Source organism: Sitophilus oryzae, unplaced genomic scaffold (assembly GCF_002938485.1).
Source record: "Sitophilus oryzae breed Bouriz unplaced genomic scaffold, Soryzae_2.0 scaffold_172_pilon_pilon, whole genome shotgun sequence".
Classification (NCBI taxonomy): Eukaryota; Metazoa; Arthropoda; class Insecta; order Coleoptera; family Curculionidae; genus Sitophilus; species Sitophilus oryzae.
Genome location: NW_022146424.1, coordinates 213,482 through 232,746, shown reverse-complemented (window position 1 = coordinate 232,746; position 19,265 = coordinate 213,482). Strand labels below are relative to the sequence as shown.

Sequence of the window (19,265 nt, the reverse complement as noted above, 5' to 3'; positions counted from 1 at the left end):
TTAGAAGAAATAAAATGATAATATATTAAACCGACCCGCCAAAAAGGTTAATTGAAACACTGAACCATCCCGTATACTTTCTCACACCTATGTTTGAGGTACTAACTAGTTTAATACCAAATAAAACGACCACATTTAAATAATCCCTCATTTGAGAGAGCAGATTATCACTGACATAGAGCATAATCCCTCCTGCATAAACCCGAAAGGTAGTACCCTCGGTATAAAGGTAGTACCGCTGGCTGGGTACTGTACGGAAGCTTTAGCGCGGCGTCGAGCGCATCGTTGTGCTATCACACAGATCAGGTTTTGGTCCGCGTTGTATTTTATTTCAAACCTCCAACCGACATTCGAAGTCAAACATTCGGAACATTCGGTACTATCACCGCACAATCCGAAAGTCGTACTCGTACAACATCGGAACCAGTGTCTAACTGAAAATATTTATTTTATTAATATTATTTAATTTAATTGACTCAAAAAAACCCATAAATAAGATGGACTTTTTTTTGAATGCAGCAACATGTGTTTGATTTAAATTGATTTAAGCAGTATAGAACAATTCTATTCTAAAAACTATGTGTAACAAGTTTAGTGTTATTTTTGTGTTGCTAATTATGGTGAGATTGGGATTCTCAAATTTTCAGGTGAGTTGTTTTTTTCATTGGGTTTTCCTGGTTTTTGAATAATTTATTCAAAAATAGAATTAAATTATTGAAATCCGAATAAGAATATGCCGGTCTTATTTGCATGCCAAAATTTAAAAAAAAATAAAGAAAATGTCCATAAAAAGTAACGTTACTTTTATTAGTATTATAATTATTTGATGTTTTGATTGGACTTCCATAGAAAAATTAATTAAAATAAATTTATTTTTGGAAATATAACGCCTGCATTTATTGTTATTAAATATCCAAGTCAGAATAAGAAAGATATAAAGAAATGTAGGTGCACGCATTTTTAAAAGCAGTAACCATGAGTTTCATTTAATCTACATTTTCTAGGGTATAGAATTATTTTATTCTAAAAATTATGTGAGTGGTTGGGATCCTAACTTTACCACGTGAGTTTTTTTCAGAATTATTGCTTAAATTTTTTTGAATTTCACACCGTTCAAATTCAAATTCATATAATTTATTGAACTGAAAATGAAATTTATACGCTGGCACTGTTATTTTGTTTATTTTATATAATTAATTGTATAAAATACAAATAATTTACTTGGAATCCCTAAATTATCAGATGAGTTAGTTTTTATTGGATTTTCCTAATAACTTAGGATTAAACTACTAAAAAATTGAATTAATTATTGAAATGAATAATAATATATAACGACAATGTATAAAAATTAAGAGATAAACAAGAATTAACGCATTATTATTATTATTCTTTATTTTAATTGAGTTCCCAAATATCTTAAAATGTTAATTAATTTAAAAATTAGTAAAATGAATAATATGCACAAATTATTTTCATTGTAAAAATATTATTGAAAAAAATAAATAAAATAAGAAAGGAATTAAAAAAAAACTAAACATTAAAAAAAATCACTAATATATTATAAATTAAATTTGTAAGATTATGTTAATTTACTATTTTGATTTTAATGATTTTAGTGAAAATTTTGTAAATTGTAACAAATATTCATGTTGTTTTTCTTTATTGAAATTCATATTTATTTATTAAAAATATTTTTAATAAATAAAAATTAGAAAAATACAAAATTATAATAAGAGGATTTATTTTTATCTAAAAAAACTACGAATAATAAAAAATTAGCAAACAATTTGTAGACATTATAATATAACTCAATATTGTTTTCTTTGTCATCATCATCAGATTGTTGAAAAAAATTTTGACATAATATACAAGGTGGTCCGAATTGTATTCCGGAAACTTCGGCAGCATATTCTGCAGATAAAAATAGGTAAAAAAGTTCGTATAAATGTATGTCCTAAAATGCGTAGTTTCGGAGGTACAGGGTGTAGAAATTTCATTTTTATTTCGATTTCTTCCAAATAATTTCTGAAGTAACGTCAATATTTTGATAAAAATTGGTGTCTGGGAGTTTTTTGACATGAGAAATTTGATTTTGATGTCGATATGACTCCTACTGGTAGAGGGCGCCACCTACATGTGTTTTAACTGTTTTGAAGCGCAATAACTTTTTGTCCGTACCTGTATAAAACTACCGAGGGAAAAAATATACATCTCTGTGATTTTTTACGTAAAAAATATCTCCTTGTAAAAATCGCTCAATTCTTAATAATAATGATAATATTTATGAATTAAATAGTATAATACGAATAAAACAGGATCATCGGCTGTAGTAAACAAGATCAAACTTTTTGCTATTTGCCTTATTAATTTTTCATGTTTATAAGCTATTTAGAAAATATAAAGTGTTACTCCGCTTTTATTTTTTGTCTATTGATTAAATAATTATCAGTGGGTTAAATTTCAATTGCATTTATAGGTAATAACCAATTTTAGAGATCTGTATATTTTAGTCATAATAAAATAACTTACACGATTAATGTTATTTGTCTTATGAATTTTGATTAAAATTTAATTTAATTTATTAAAAAATAGCTTAACATAATTTTGTAAAAATTTTTATTGAAATAATAATTTAATTTTAGTTCAGGTCTATGACAGGTATTCTTTTTACATATTTACATCATATATGTATAAAATAATATCGATAATATTAAAATATTCTATTCCATAATAATTATTTATTTAAAATATTTTAATTTCAGAGAATTCATTTAATTTGTTGATTAATAATAAAAATAACATTTTGTCGATAATCAGATTTTGATTGTTGTTTAGTTTAGCTGTATTTCAAACAACTTCTTTTAAATAAATGTCAATGGAAGTAAACCCATCCAAAATCTAATTGGTTTGAGCATTGGTTTGAGTACATACTTGAATTTGTTTCAATCATCTTGTTATTATCGTTATTTCAACTTGCAAATCGTTTAATTGGATGTTTGACTATATATAGTTTTGATATTTTTATATGCATAATTCGTTTGGAAAATTGAGGATTAATATAATGTACGTTATCTCATTTATCTTTAAATAAACGTTTTCTATAAATTCAGATATAATTGTCAGATAATTATAAGGCTCTCTATTTTCTTACTTAAAAAACAAATAAAGAGCTATAACGGGACATCTTAGATCTTAGAAGAACTAGGTACTTACTTTATTATTTTTTTTGTTGTAAAATGTACCGTTTGTTTCAAAATGTACCGTTTGTGTCCGGGAAGGGTTATATTATTTCGTATACCTATTTTTGATTTTTTTGATTTTATGGAACGCACTGTTCATTAAAATGTTGTATCTTATGTTATAGGGCTTGTTTCTCTCTACAATTTCCTGTCTCAAAATATACCGTTTGTGTCCGGGAAGTGTTCATATTTTCATAGTTGTCGATTTTCGAAAGAAATCAGTACATTTATTTTATTTCGTATATTTTTCATTTTATTGATTTTATGGAAAGCACTGTTCATTAAAATGTTGTATCGTATGTTATAGGGCTTGTTTCTCTCTACAATTTCCTGTCTCACAATGTACCGTTTGTGTCCGGGAAGGGATCATAGTTTCATAGTTGTCGATTTTCGAAAGAAATCAGTACATGTATATTATTTTATTTGGTTATTTTAAAAAAATTCTGATTCATTTTAAGAAATGTTTAAATTTATTTTTGTAGTAATAATTTAAATATTGATTTTATTATCGGTATTTTAAAACGCAATCGATTTTGTGAAATGATTGATAAACATAGATTTCATCGATTTCATATTTTTACGTGTGCAATTTACTTGGAAAATAATGACTTGATACAATACAAAACATTTCCTAAAACTAATATACTTTTTAAGCAAAAGCATTTAGACATTTTTTCCTCTATCTTAGCATTCATCATCATCATCATCATCGTTTTCAGCTTATTCAACCATTTAAAGTTATAGTGTAGCCTCCCTCAGATACTCTCTTTGTAGTTGGGCCCATTGTTGTCTAGTGTTGGCTATGCTGACCAATCTCAGATTCGGTCTTCCTTTAGGTCTCTTAATTCTTTGTTGATACCATGCTGTAATTCTTGTGGTCCATCTATTGTCCGTCCTTCTTGCCAGCTGTCCTGCCCATTGCCATTTGAGGGATTTGGCTCTGTGAATGACATATTAGCATTATCAACTATTAAAGTGGGTGCGCGGTGGCGTAGAGGTACAGCTCTCGTCTACCAATCTCAAGGTTGTGGGTTCGAATCTTACAGCCGGCATTTGGCAACGTTGCCATGACATCCAAGATGTACAATTCCAACTTGAATCTATACTCCCTTAATTTAAAGAGGTTCACTTTCAAAAAAAAATTAAACTTATATGTTGAGCGGATATAGAATTACACAATAATTTGATTTATTAATTTTTGTATCCTTTACGGAACAATTTTCATTTTTTACTGTTTTTGCTTTAACTTATTAAGTTGTTAATTTTTCTTTATCTAAAGTATATTGTTAATTTTCATTTTTCTTACTAATTTTTTTTTCTTTGAATGTTATTTTTTAAGGATGTATTTTATAATTTACTTTTTTTATATGTTCGGTTAACTTAACAGCTCTGCTGAATTTCGCCGAGTAAAAAATAAAGAGGTTATTTATTTATTTATTTATTTATTTCATCAGCCGACTATTTTTATTAAAATAAAAATAGTTTAGGTACCTATGTCGACTCAGCCTTAAATGAGTACTTGGGATTCACAATCCTGAGGTAGTAATAGGCGGTTGAAACGTTACATTCCTTGTATACGGAATGGCTTTGGCGTGGCAAGCTGTACCTTGCTACTTCCAAGGCGTTAAACGCTATATACGGGAGCTATTATAATATTTATCAACTATTAAAGTCCTGAACAACCCAGTGTAAATAAAAATTTTAATACTATAACTAATTATGAAAGGCTTCCTATTTTAACTGCATAACACTAACAGCACAATAAAAGAAAAAGCAAACACGTGTACTTTATTCCAAATTTAATTACAGTTTTATGAAAAACGAGCTAAGTTAGCCTTGTTCTATTAATAGGTGTTCAAATATTTATTTGAATATATTTTTTCGATAAGATTGATAATTATTGTTGTTCTCTGATAATCGAAAGATGATGATGAGTTTATTAGATCAATCAACTAATTGTTTTTTTATGGGAAATCATTATTTCTGGGAATAAGATAATAGAGGTTTTTAAACTTTGAGAATAAATAACATCAAATCCAATAACAAATTGTTTTGAAGAAAAAATATATTTTAAAATAATACTAAAAAACGTTCAATAGTGTGTGTCGAAGATAAGAATTAATAGCATAGAGATCTCCAGCCTCCAGACTCCACTAATTTATTCTACTAATTTCGAGGATCTGAACGAAGCTTAAGGCAGTACTTCAAACTGTCAAAATGTTGGCAATAAAATTGACAGAACGTTTATTGCATAAAAAACTAGACGTAAAAGAAGAAAATGCATTAGCCGCAGAACTACTTGTATTATAAATAAAATAAATAAAGCTTTATTGTACAAAAAGCCAAAATAGCTTCATCGACAAAGCATTTAAAAAACAAACAAAAGCACAAAAAATATACAAATAATAAAAAATATCATACAATACAAATCATACAATTCAAAAAAAAATTTACGTCATTAAAATCACAAATAGAACATACTTGCATACATTGCAGAACCCCAAAAAAATATATCAATAAAAATCTTACAATTTTAAAATTGTAAATGGTTATAATCACTTAATAGTTATTATAAAATATTAAATACTAGACTTTAAAAATTCACAATTGTTCAAGATTAAACATCAACAAAAAATGCAAAATAAAATACTAAATCACCACAATACACCAAAACACTTTTACTTTTACACTGGACGCGCGTTTCGCTAACCATGTTAGCATCAGCAGATGATTATAAACTTTTACAGTTTACAAAAGTTTATAATCATCTGCTGATGCTCCAGTGTAAAAGTAAAAGTGTTTTGGTGTATTGTGGTAATTTAGTGTTTTATTTTGCTGTGTAACACCAAAGGTTCCAACCCTCAACTGTAATCAACAAAAAAGTCGTTTACCGTATCTCTCCAGTAAGTATGATTTCAGAGCTTTACGAAATGCGGGAAAGAATGAAAGCGACTTGATATCCAAAGGCAGATGATTGTACATTTTTTTGGCATTGTACAGTATTGAGCCTTTAACTAGTTCTGAGCTCGGGGTTGGCGGATAAAGATCGTGCTCCGCATTCCCAAGTCGATAGTTGTGAGGTGACCTATCGGGAATAGCAGATATTTCCTTGCGGATTAAGCAAACAAATTCAAAAATGAATAAAACAGGAAGAGTCAGTATTTTGAAATTTTTAAAGAAATTCTGGCAGTGAGTTCTACTGTTCAGTCCCAATAAATATCGAACTGCTCTCTTTTGAAGTTTGAAAATACGATCAAATTTAGTCGGGCAGCAAGTACCCCAGAATGGAAGAGCATAACGAAGATGAGACTCAAAAAGGGCATAATATACTATTCTAGAAGTTGATAACTTAAGTTCCTTAGAAATTTTAGATCTTAGCGCAAAACAGGCAGCGCTTAGTTTCTTTGATAAAGCTTCGATGTGAAAGTCTCATTTTAACGAGTTGTCTACAACAAATCCTAAGAATTTTACAGAGTCTACTACGTCAATAGGGGTGTTATTAAGTACAAACGGTTGTATAGTACTTTTATATGACAAAACTTTAGTTTTTGATCAACTGAAACCAAGTAAAACTAGTATCGTCCGTAAAGAGGCAGATTTTACCGCTAATATCTAGGTTTGCAATGTCGTTGATAAACACCAGAGACAAAATAGGGCCTAGTACTGACACCACATTCTATAGGCTTGCAAGAAGACATAGATGTATCAATCCTCACAAGCTGCCTTCTGTTACCAAGATATGACTTAAGCCATTCGAGCAGCACTCCCTTGAATCAATAGTGTTAAGCTACAGTTAGAAGATTACAAAAAAATTAAAGGTGGATGCAAACCAATTTAATTTTTTGTTGAATAAAGTTGCACCCAGAATTTTAAAACAAGAAACATTAATGCATAACGCTATTTCTTCTATTCGACTATTAATCCTTATCTCATTTTGTATTGTGTGTTCCATAAATACATTCATATTTTTCACAAATATTAATAAGCTTCACAGAATTTTCTTTTGATCACCTACTTGAAGCCATTTTAAAAACATCACTTAAACGCCAAAAGTTCAACCGTAGTCAGCTGAAATATGAATCAACTCATCTGAACAATTGATATGATTTGTTGAGTTTAGGCCGTCATATTAGATTCATGTCAAATGAAATCAAGTGAATTGATTAGTTGACTCAAAATGGCATTAAACATCATCGAAAAAAATGGATCCAAATGAAAGAATAATATGATCTTATGATTTTTTTCTTTTGGTTTAGTTTTCAATGGTAATATATCAAATTACATTTACAAGCCTTTTATCAGACACTAAATGTATTTCCCATGAAGCTATCCAAGTATAGATTAAAACTTTCAGTTTTCAAAAAAAATTACATTATATTAGTATGTTATAATTTAATACACATTGCGTTATACTAATGTTTCATGCCATAGGCTTATGTCATTTTGTTTCATCTTAATTAAAAACTCTACTCGTGTTTCACTGTAAATGCTTGAAAGTCGGTTTCATCCAACTATCTGGAAGAAAAGATCGGTCTAAATTTAGATTTCGAGACCGTTAACATCAAACTGTCTTCTTAATTGCAATCGAGACAACTCTAAGTTTAGACCCTTTAAATTTTAAGGATACTTACGTATGTAATATATTTTTCGTTAAAAGGCAATATCTTTGGCAAAACTATGATAAAAAAGATATTAGATATAATCAATACCTTAATAATTGTACTTAATTATACCCCAATATATATATTAAACAATTAGGAACAAGTTAAAAAAGTATGTTAAGGATATTAATAATTACTAGATTATCGTTTAGAAATAATTCGTTTTTAATAAAGTGCATAAAATTTAATTTCAATGTAATTCTTCTTATCTATGTAGCACAGAACATGTTATTTAGTCTTGAATCTTTTTTATCCTTGATCTAGGCTATATCAAGAAAATGCGATAAATAAACAAAACCTGATTAAAGAACAGCAATAATTTTGAATCCCAGTGACAAAAAGTTACTTTTCTTTAACAAACTCAAATAACGTCAAAATTATGATACATAAACCATTTTTTGTGCCGGAAATACTGCGACCTATAAAGCCTATTGTGTTTGTCCCTTTTTATGTCTGCACCCACTCTCCTATCTCTGTACCCCGAACCAATTTGTGCAGGTCCTTGATAGGATGGGAGCATAGTTCCTCCGCTTCTAATCTTGCTTTCCCAAATAGAAAATGTTGCTTGTGATCCAGAGCCTCGCAGTGGCATATTATGTGCTCTGCTGTTTTAGGATCTTTATCGCAGAGTCAGCAGCAAAAATTTCCTTGGTACGGTTGAGCTTGTTCAAGAGGCCTGTTGTAATACGCACTTTATTCTTGCTAAGCATTAGCAATTCCTTTGTGGTTTTAGATTTAGGTCCTTGCATGAAGTCCTTGCTATGCCTGTGCCCCTGTCTTCTTCTCCAGTGGACATTCTGCTTTTCCCTGATCCAGAATTGTACTGCACTTCGGGTTGTACATTTGGGTATTCCTAGTACTGGCTTTGGACCAACATAGGATTCCATTATCCTTGCCTTGCTAGTTCATTGGCTTTTTCGATGCCTTGGATGGCGCTGTGAATACCTACAGAAAAAAGAATATTTTTTTGTAATTTAATCTTAATATGTGGGCCAAATTCGACGCTTTTAAATGGAAACATCCTTTTCTATAGGAGATAGACGAAAACTAATATCGGTGTCTCGAGGTCAATTTTTGTCAAAAACATGATGGTGAAAACCGCATATCGATATCTGTTACCGTTTCGGAGTTACGGGGTGTTTTTCAAAAATAAGTTAATTAAGTTTAATGCAGTAATGATTTTTTTTAATATTGATGATCAAATTATAATGAGATTTTATTGAAAATTCCACACCTGTAATTTTTAACCAATCAAAACGTGTTTTTTTTGACAAATCACCATGGCAACGGATAAATTTTAGCGAAAAAAAGTGAAAAGTTTTTTCGTTGTGGGCACCCAACAGCGAATTATACTGGACATTTTTTGACGTTTATAATGACAGAATATCTTTTTGAGAGTCTGGTTTTTATTTGTTTAAATGATAATTTTGATACATTTCAATTACAAAGCTGAGATGAAAGTTTGTAAACTGCTTCCATACGCTTGACTTCGATTTCCTAGTATTCGCGGGTGTCAACTGCTTTATCTGCGAATATTTTCTTTGCTTTCATGACCCAAGCGAAACATTTTTTAAAGCCGTGCCGCTTGACAGCTTCAAAACTGAAATAGTTTCATAGATAAAAGAAAATAATCTTCTATTAAGATAGATATGAAACTTAATAGTAAAATTTTGGGTCAAAGCTCCCCTCCGTGTTCTTAGTAGAGACTACGTTGCACCCAGCGCCTTCGCCTTTTCTGCTGTAAATATTTTTTATGTTTATATTTGATTTCAAAGGATTAAAGTTACACTGATATATTAGTATATCAGAGTAACTTTAATAAAACATATGAATATATATATTTTACAGTTTATTAAATATAAATTTTGACTACAAGGTAGAAAGTAAATCACAATATTTGATAAAACTTATAAGTATACCATTTTTACAGTTAATAAATAATAAAACTATTTCTGACTATGATATTTAAAATTTAGATAGATAGAATATTAAAAAACATACCGGTATTTGCAGACGCAGACCCAAATTCAATAAAAACTAAAATTGTTCCTGCGAAAATCGGGCTTTTCACAGAAAAGGTATTTTTGATTTATCAACAATCATTGTCAAGTTGACAATATACAGGGTGTTTTCTAATTAGTCTAAAAAATTGTGGGGTGATTCCTCATGTGTTCTTAAAACAATTTTTATATAACCATTAGGTCTAAAGTACTTCCTTTCTGATCTACAGGGTGTTAAAAATAAAAAAAAATCGATATTTTGCTTAACATAAATGGTACACTACTGCTTTTTTAAAGAAAATATATTTTTTTCTTGACTGGCCATCCTTTTTCAACAAAATTGATCTTTTGAGTTTTTCTTGTTCATTAAACGGTTGCCGAGAAAAAATAAATATACTTATTAAGAGCCCGCCTTAAGCCGTTCTCTAACGATTTTTTTTTTAGATTAATTAGGAAACACCCTGTATATGCATATCACAGGCAACCAAATAAACTAGTAACCTCTAAAAAATATTTTTCCTACCACTAGCGACATACCGTGTTTTTAGTGAGTACTAAATTATTTTATCAAAATTTCACCATATAAGTTTCCATGCAATGAATAGTTTTTAGGCTTGGGTGTCACTTAGTTGTCATAGTAACTAAATAATCAATTCGACCAAAAATCGAAATATACATTTTAATTATTTGATTTTCAAACACAATTTGGTGTGGAATTTTCTTACCGAATACCACATGAGGTCAAATTAAATCCGGACATTTTTTCTCGCTCATGAATATTTTCTCGAAAAAATTTCCGGAAATAATTTAACCTCTAGTGGTATTACTAGTGAAAATTCAAGTTTTGAAATTGTTTGTGAATTAGACTGGGAATAAATTTTTAATTTTTTTTTAACTTTAATGGCATTATTCTGACAAGGTCGGTAACTACATTCCAATACTACTGCATCTATTATTCTTAGTACAGAAACATACTTATGTTCCTTATCAGCTATATGTATAAGATATGTTACCACTTATCTGACATTGCATAGTTCATTTATCTTTGCACCATGATAATAGATCAATAAATATTATACGTAACAAAGTCTACTACCAGATAATGGGATTAGCAATCCTTTTATTCTCAAAATACTACAAGATACGATCTTATCAATTTTATCATATGATTTACGTCAAAAATGCGACATTGAATTGAATTTACTTGTGTGTAATACATACCTTAATATTATAGTCCATTATTTGACCTTATAGCTTTACTACATTCGATATAATCATGCATATATTGTATACTTATTTATATAAACAATAGGTAGGTATAAGAATTAAGATTATATTTTTATGTTTATGAGATGCGATAAAAAATGTCAGACCTAGACCGGTTGTTAGAGTCATATGTTAAAAGTCGAAAAAATTATAAGTACCTTGTAGTGAATTTGTTGGATTTTGAACTTGGTAGTAATGGTCCAAAGATCAGAATTTAAATATGTATATCATGTTGATATATAAAAATAACCAGATTTTTTTTTATTTTATTTGACACAGAGTTGAACAAATTTATACAGACTTAAGTAAGTGCAAATATTCTAGGGGTGGTATATTTCGACCCAAAAATACGTCTATAGGGTTTATTTGACCAGCCCTGAAAATATTTGCACTTATTTAAGACTTACCCTGTATATTGAAGTTTAAAAAACATGACCATTTTAAGGTGTTCGTTTTTCGTATTGGTCAGTTATTAAGCTGTTCAAGTAGCGTCAAAATTGATGAAATAACCTCCAACATCAATATAACATTAATATTAATAGAAATTAAATTAGACTACCAAATTGTTAAAACAAAAACCAAAAAAACATGTTCTAAAAATTCCTTAGCAACTAGCGATGCTAGGTATGTGTTTTAGTAAGAATCATAAAATAGAAAAAAAATGCAGGCGGTGCATAATGAAACATGTTCACAAAATATTTGGGTGTATTTATGATTGTAAATTCTGAAAAAGGTGTTATAATAAAGAATCTCAGTAAAAAGATTATTAATGTTATAATGCAGCTTACTAGTCGACAAGTTTTAATAGCCAACGAATGTGTTTATTTAAATTAAGTAACACCTTCACAACATGCAAATGACCATACGAAATAACAAGAAACTAAACAAAACACTGTTTTACTTCCATTATTGTACTATGACTAAGAAGCTGAAATATTGCGATGCAATAAAAATATTCTATAACTTGTTCACTTCTTATTCGACACAATATACCAAAGATCATTTTAATAGCATATACGAGTAGGTATCTGAATGAAGGAACTGTAAGTGTTGTGTTACAAACAATAAGAATCACTACACTCTACATTTCCTAGAATTATAAGGAACGATTAACAGTGGGGACTTCAAGTTTTATAATGACTAGTCTTCTTGAAAAATGCCGAATTATTGGATACGCTTGCGACATCTGTACTGCCAACCAAAGGAGCAAACACAGAATAACCAACTATCTCAGTGATTGTTGATCGCTCCGTATAGATTAATGGTATTGTAAATAAAATTTTATTAGTTTTTTCTTTGAAAATAGTTGTTGGTACACATTATTCTGTACAAGATCTAACTAAGATCTTGTTAATATTTAAAGAGAACCAAAAAAACTAAAAGTACAGCAAACAAACTAGTTTTTATGAGTCTGCTGTCAAAACAGTTATGCAGTCTTGTGCAAATTAATTTATTACGCCAGCCAAGGTATATTTTTTCAGTATTAATTACGCTGAAGAAAAAAACAAATTTATTTGTACATTCATTAGACGAGTCCGAGCTGTTGCATCTCGGGTATCTTTACGTGCTCTGCTCTCTTATCCATCAGTGGCGCACCTATTAACTTTAATTTATTCTTCGTCTCTTGCAAACTTATGCATAAAATGTTATTAGATTTTCTATAGATATTTTTTTTTACCTAAGATTTTTCATCTAAATTTCTTATGCGTTGCAATAGATCCGTGAATATTAACTCGCCAACAGTTCTAGGATTGTACGATTTGAACTGAAGATCTAAACTTTGTCAGGCCACACACAATGCAGTTACATTGAACGAAGGGATCTACAGTTTTGGGACTGTCAGTTTTTGAACTGCAGGAAAACTATGCTTTCGCTACACAGATAAATATATCGTCAGTTTTAATCGAATGCTCTTTATGCTCGGAAAAAAGCTAGCGGAACTTCTCGTGCTTTTGTTATTGCAAGAGCCAATTACAAAGACAAAAAAGCGTTACTCTGTGAAGGATTGACCTTAAAAACTACCTTAGATTTGATGACACGTGTTTTAATGAACTTTTAAAGATGGTTAAGGCCTTTAACATAAAAAAATACAAAAAAACTTCACCTGAACGCTTTGATTTGCGCACTTTTTTAAGTTCCTTTCGGAAAGCACTTCGCAAATTATTTTTTTTTTCTTTACAGAGTCAATAGTAGCATTTGTATCATAATAATTTGTAATAAATTATAACAATTATTAGGTAATCCAAAGGATAAAACACCTCCACTGGAAAGATCGGGTATTTATGAAATTTCTTGTAAAGATTGTAATCAGAAATATGTTGGGCAAACTAGAAGATCAATATTAACTAGATTTAAAGAACATTTAGCTCAGATAAGATACGGTAGACCGGATAAATCTTGCGTTGCCGAACATATTGTTGACAAAGAACATTGTATAGATCTTAATAATTTAAAATTAATTAAACAAGCCTCAAATTACAGGCAATTAGATGCATATGAAAGCATCAGAATTAATAAATGTAAAGATAGTATGAACAGAGACAACGGTCCAATTCCTTCAAGTTCTTTTTTCCTACTACTCTAGTGGCGGAAATCTAACTGTTACGCTCAGTTGGCTCTGACTCGGTTGGCTAGATTTTGCCACGCCCACTCGGTGCCCACTGGGCGTGTATATAAACGCTCAACTTGTAGATTGTACTTTAGTTTATAATCATCTGCTGATGATGCTAACATGGTTAGCGAAACGCGCGTCCAGTGTAAAAGTAAAAGTGTTTTGGTGTATTGTGGTGATTTAGTGTTTTTATTTTGCTGTGTAACACCAAAGGTTCCAACCCTCAACTGTAATTTGTATCAACAGTTTTAGAAAATTCCTGCAATTTATTATAAGCTTTAATTTTTTCCTGTCTGTTTGAATAAACTTTACTTTTAATTTTACACAGACAGGGTAATTACTTATACAAATCAATAAAATCGGTAAAAAAGTCGTATTATTGCTTAAATCGCTCATCTTGATAGTACAAAACTTCCAATTTGTCAAAAGATGGGAACGTACAATTAGAACTGTCGAATTTTCGCCATTCACTTCAGTCGGCCGTGAGATTTAAGTAATCTGCGGATTCAGACCTGTCGACGGCCTATATGTGTATGGAGAAATTTTAACTGACGATATCCAAATCTTCAGGTGAGTAAACTGACACTATATTTAGTTTTTGATCTTCTGTTTCCATTCTTACGACCAAGATTCGCGAGGATACATAACTGCAGTCCCGTATGTTTGATTGGTACTTTCTTGCTACATCACCATATCTCAGGATATGGTGATGTAGAAGCGGAGGTGCGAGAACGCACAACGAAAGCAACCAGAATAGCAGGATGCCTGAATGATACAATATGGCGAAATAAAAACATTGAGGTGGAGACTAAAGCGAGAATTTACAAGGCAACGGTACGACCAATAATGACATACACTGCAGAAACTCGACCTGATACAGCGAAAACTAAACAACTACTAGAAACAACCGAAGAGAGTACTACGCAGAATAGCTGGTTTGGTTTGGTTGTATTTGTCAGGAAAGGATCGCTCAGTAATCCATGATGTGCCACTCTCGACTTCTTGTTGTTATTGAGGCTTTTACACACTGTAAGAAATTGGTGGATGTAAGATTGATGGAAAAAGCACTGGAGAATATAACCTAAGGATCAGAAGAAGACCACAATAGATCTAAAAATGTCACATTTCAAAGAATCTAGTCTAATTTAACGGTATAGACAACTTTTCCATACTTCATTTAGCTTCAAGGAATGTTCGTTGCGAATTAAACAAAAATTAGAGACATAAAGAAAAGTTGTAAATCGCATCATCTTTTTTACGTTAAAAATAGACATCATGTATCGTAAATACGAAATTACGTCAAATGAAAACAATACCGAAATAACTCAGGCCGAATGATTTGTATTGTATCTCGCGAGCAACACAATGCATAAATACATATGCACACCCGATCGAAACGCTAATGACTTTGGTCTTGAGTTCATTCAAGTTCAAGGTATTATTACCATAGGCATACGACCAAAATAATTCGCATTCGTTGCACGAGAATACGATACGCGGTCGGGTATAAAGTATTTTTTTGGGGAAAAGGGACCAAGAGCCTCAGTTTAACAGCTTTATTGTCGGTAGAAATAAAAGAATGTGCCTCAAAATGATTTGTTACAAACGCATTCTGTAACGTGTAGTCCTCATTTAATGATATACACCACATAGCCACAATTATTGCATATATAACGATATATTTATTTTATTTTGGACCTAATATTATTCTTTTTATATTTTTGGACATATTGGCTTGTGACAACATGGCTAGTGACAACACGACTAACTAATATAAAATTAAAAATCTAAGTGCAACTAGGCTGTTATTATAATTTTATTTCCTAATGAGCAAAAATCAATAAAAACAAATTTAATTTTACACAGAAAATATTGAAAATTATTTCTCACCACTAATAGTCTGTATTGCCTCCTCGAGCCTCAATGCAAGCTGTGAGACGACGTGGCATGCTCTCAATTAAGTTGTCCAGAAGATGTTGAGGAATGGCTTCCCATGTTTCGCGCGCAGCAATTTTCAATTCATTTAAGGTACGGGGTAATTCCTTTTGGGGCAATATGGCGTTTTAGCATGTCCCAAGCATGCTCGATCACATTCATATCTGGAGACATCGGTGGACACCACAGTTTTCCATCATCACAAAAGTCGCGAACCGCTAAAGTGCGATGGGAAGGAGCATTATCGTCCATGTAAACAAATTCATCCCTGAGTTAGTCCCCCACTGCCCATCGAAATGGCCGCACAATAGGCTCTTAAACGTCTCTAAGATATGAGGCACCTGTCATTGTGCCATCAATAAAAACAAGAAGAGTTCGAGGTCCGTGCATTATACCTGCCCATACCATAATGCTTCCCCCTTGAAACAGGACACGGGGTTCAGCTGCATTCAAGCGTGCTCGTCTTCCAGATACTCTTCAGACCAAAGTTCGTTGCGAGTCTGACACTAGGCCTATTCTTGTTTTATCACTAAACATGACGAAATTCCAATTAGGTCCATTTGCTCTCATCTCCTCAGCCCATTGTAGTCGCGTAATTTTCTGCTGTAAATTACGCTTCGGAACACGTAGAAGCCTCCTTAAATGCAATCCTCTGTCATGGAGTCTTCTTGCTATGGTCTTTCTTGAAACATTTACTCCTTCAAGGCGAGCTAACTCATTTTTAATAGCAGTACTAGAAATCAGGGGATTGCGTCGTGCAATTAGGGATATTTGACGGTCTTGCACTGCAGTAGTAACTCTCTTTCTACCTCTTCCAGGCCGGTCTGTAACCTCGTTTGTCTCCCTGAATTTTTTTAATATTCGCGAAACATCGCTTTGGTTAACTCCTACAATTTCAGCTGTTGCAACTTGTCAGTAGCCCTGTTGAGACAGTGTTACTATTCTGACTGTATTAAACTGTGAAATAATGTTTCTAGGCATTTTAAGGCCAAAACAATAGTCAAATTTCTTCTGAAACCCAAGAGACCACAAATCGAAATGTGCAGGAATTTGTAGTAATATTGTGTTTGAACGATAAACATTGTTTACCATATCCATTATAACAAAAAAATGTTTATTACAGATTATCAAAGCTACGTATATAAAAAGATTCTTTAAATTCCTTTCCGTATATTTTTAAACGATATATGCAATAATTTTGGCCATGTGTGTATTTGTACTCATAAGTATACTCTAAGAAAAAATTCAAAATATTTTATTTTGAGTCCGTTGGTTGCATGAATATATCAATATTACCCAATAGTTTAAAAATTATTGCCTCATTGAACATTAATAATGCACAACGGGTGGTGCATTTTCGTTGGAAATATAGGAAATTCTATGCAAATTTTAAACTGTCCAAATATTGCCTCCTCTGTTCATTTTCCAGCGAAGTCTTAAATAGGTTTTGTAAAGGTCTGCGCATGCTGAATACGCATGTCAAATTTGAACTCTTTTGTTTGCTATGCGGGCCTAGGTTATCGCTGCTAAGATGTAAAGATGTATTTATAAATACAAATTAATATGAATTAAAGTAAAATAAAGTAATCAATTACAAGGTTAATTATAGTATTATTACAATATTCAATAACATATTAATTTAGGTACTATTAAATTGTTAGAACTTTAGGATTTAAGAAGATGTTCAAATATCCCTCCATCGACTGCTAGACAATAACCCAGGCGATCATAAAATTCTCTTCTTACATTCGCTAGTTGGTAAACTGAAATTCTATTGCATTCGGCAGAAATAGCATTTTTTAACTCGTCTAGATTTGGGTATTTTTTATCCTTGTATATCCTGTTTTTTAAATGGCCCTAGAGAAAGAAATCATTTGGCGAAATATCAGGAGACCCTGCTGGCCAATTTACTGTATGATTTAGGCCAATAACGTTTCCGTTAAAGCTATTGTCTAAATATTCCCGAACAGCCAGGGTACTATGTGCCGGGCAGTCATCCAATTTGGTACCAAATTTCCTGATTTTCCCTAGCGGCATCATGTAAAGCAGGTAAAATATGATTTTCGAGTAGTTTCAAATAATATTCTGCATTTAAATTTCGCGTAAGAAATAATGGCCCGATAATATTGTGTCTGAATATCCCTGCCAAAACATTTACTTTCTGTGGATATTGCGTCCTTGTTTCGGCAAACCTGTGTTGGTTTTCTTTGTTCTAATATGGATAATTTTGAACATTGGGTTCATTATTTAAGGTAAACGTGCATTCGTCAGTGAAACATATGTTTTCTAAAAATTCCCTATCCGTGTTTGCTCTTTCCATCATATCAAAACAAAACGCCTGCCGCCGTATTTCGTCCCCATCTCGTAGCTCTGGGTGCTTTTTATATTTGAAGGAATAGTATTTATGTCATTTCAAAATTCGAAACGCTGTAGTGTGATCTATTCTTATTTCATCCTCAACAGTCCTTGTGCTGATCTTTCCATCGTTCTCTTCCACGCACAATAAAACTTCCAAGTCGGTATAATTTCTTGCATCTTCTCTTTGTTCCTGCCTTGCTTCACATCTGCAGTTATTTATTAGGGTACCTTTGGTCTCAAACGGGCTAATCAAAAATATCTAAAGTTATTCTTTTGAATGTGGGTTTTAGTGCTCTTCAATAAACCTAAATAGAATTATTCTCTAAAATAATTAAGGAAGCCAATAATTGACCCCATTAAAATTTACATGGGATTTTTTACAAGTTAACAATTTTTTGATTTACAAGTCCCGCTCGACGATGCAACACCCCAATACCTTGTTTCGCTAGGAGTCGAAAGCATTCTCAAAGTCTATAAAGGCTAGTGGAAGTTCGTATTCTGTTGTTCGGCTGATAGTTTGTATTTAAAGCGATGTATTTAAAGACATTTCCAACTAAACTTTAATATTTCACTCAATACCAATTTCAAACAGTAAAAAGTAACTCGTGACCCTATAGAAATACAATCTTTCTTTAAATTTAACTACTGGATACGACCAAGATTTAAAAATAAACCGACATGTGCATAGGTTCGAAATTCTTGGGGCTTGTAAAACGCTTTTGTTTGCATGTAAAAAATAACTTGTTTTTTTAACACGCGGTTTGTGTCGGGAATTTTGTTTATAGACCCGAAGCCAGAAAATAAATTCCATTCTGAATTAATAAAATGTTTTATAAGAAGGATGAATGAATGTGTATTCTAAATTTATCCAGCTGATGTCTGGATGAGTAGTGTGACAATTTCATATGTAGTTAGGGTATATCAACCGTGTAAGTTGCCTTCGAGTTGGGTCTTCGTAAGTTGCTAGAGGTCTTTACAGGCTTCTTGATTGACACGATGGGGTGTTGGGGTCAGAGAGGTTACCCCTATTATCCTTATCGATTAGGATGCGAAACAGTTTAGCGGCAGTTACGCATCCGAGGAAGCCTAAGTTTGCCATAATTTGCTCTAATTGAAACTAATTGAACTCTTGTTAAAATTGCCTTATATCTATCAAAAATGGTAGATAAAATAGTACTTTAACCTCAAGGGTAGA

General features: G+C 31.5%; 1 protein-coding gene across 1 annotated transcript in view; it reads left to right on the top strand.

The window, feature by feature from the left end:
• Window positions 1-278: 278 nt before the first annotated feature.
• LOC115881567 (plasminogen) overlaps window positions 279-19,265 on the top strand; it is a 44,333-nt gene continuing 25,346 nt past the window's right edge. The window contains exon 1 of the mRNA XM_030899109.1: window positions 279-647. Coding sequence (XP_030754969.1) covers window positions 579-647 — 69 coding nt within the window. The 5' untranslated portion in view covers window positions 279-578. The remainder of the gene's footprint in view (window positions 648-19,265) is intronic.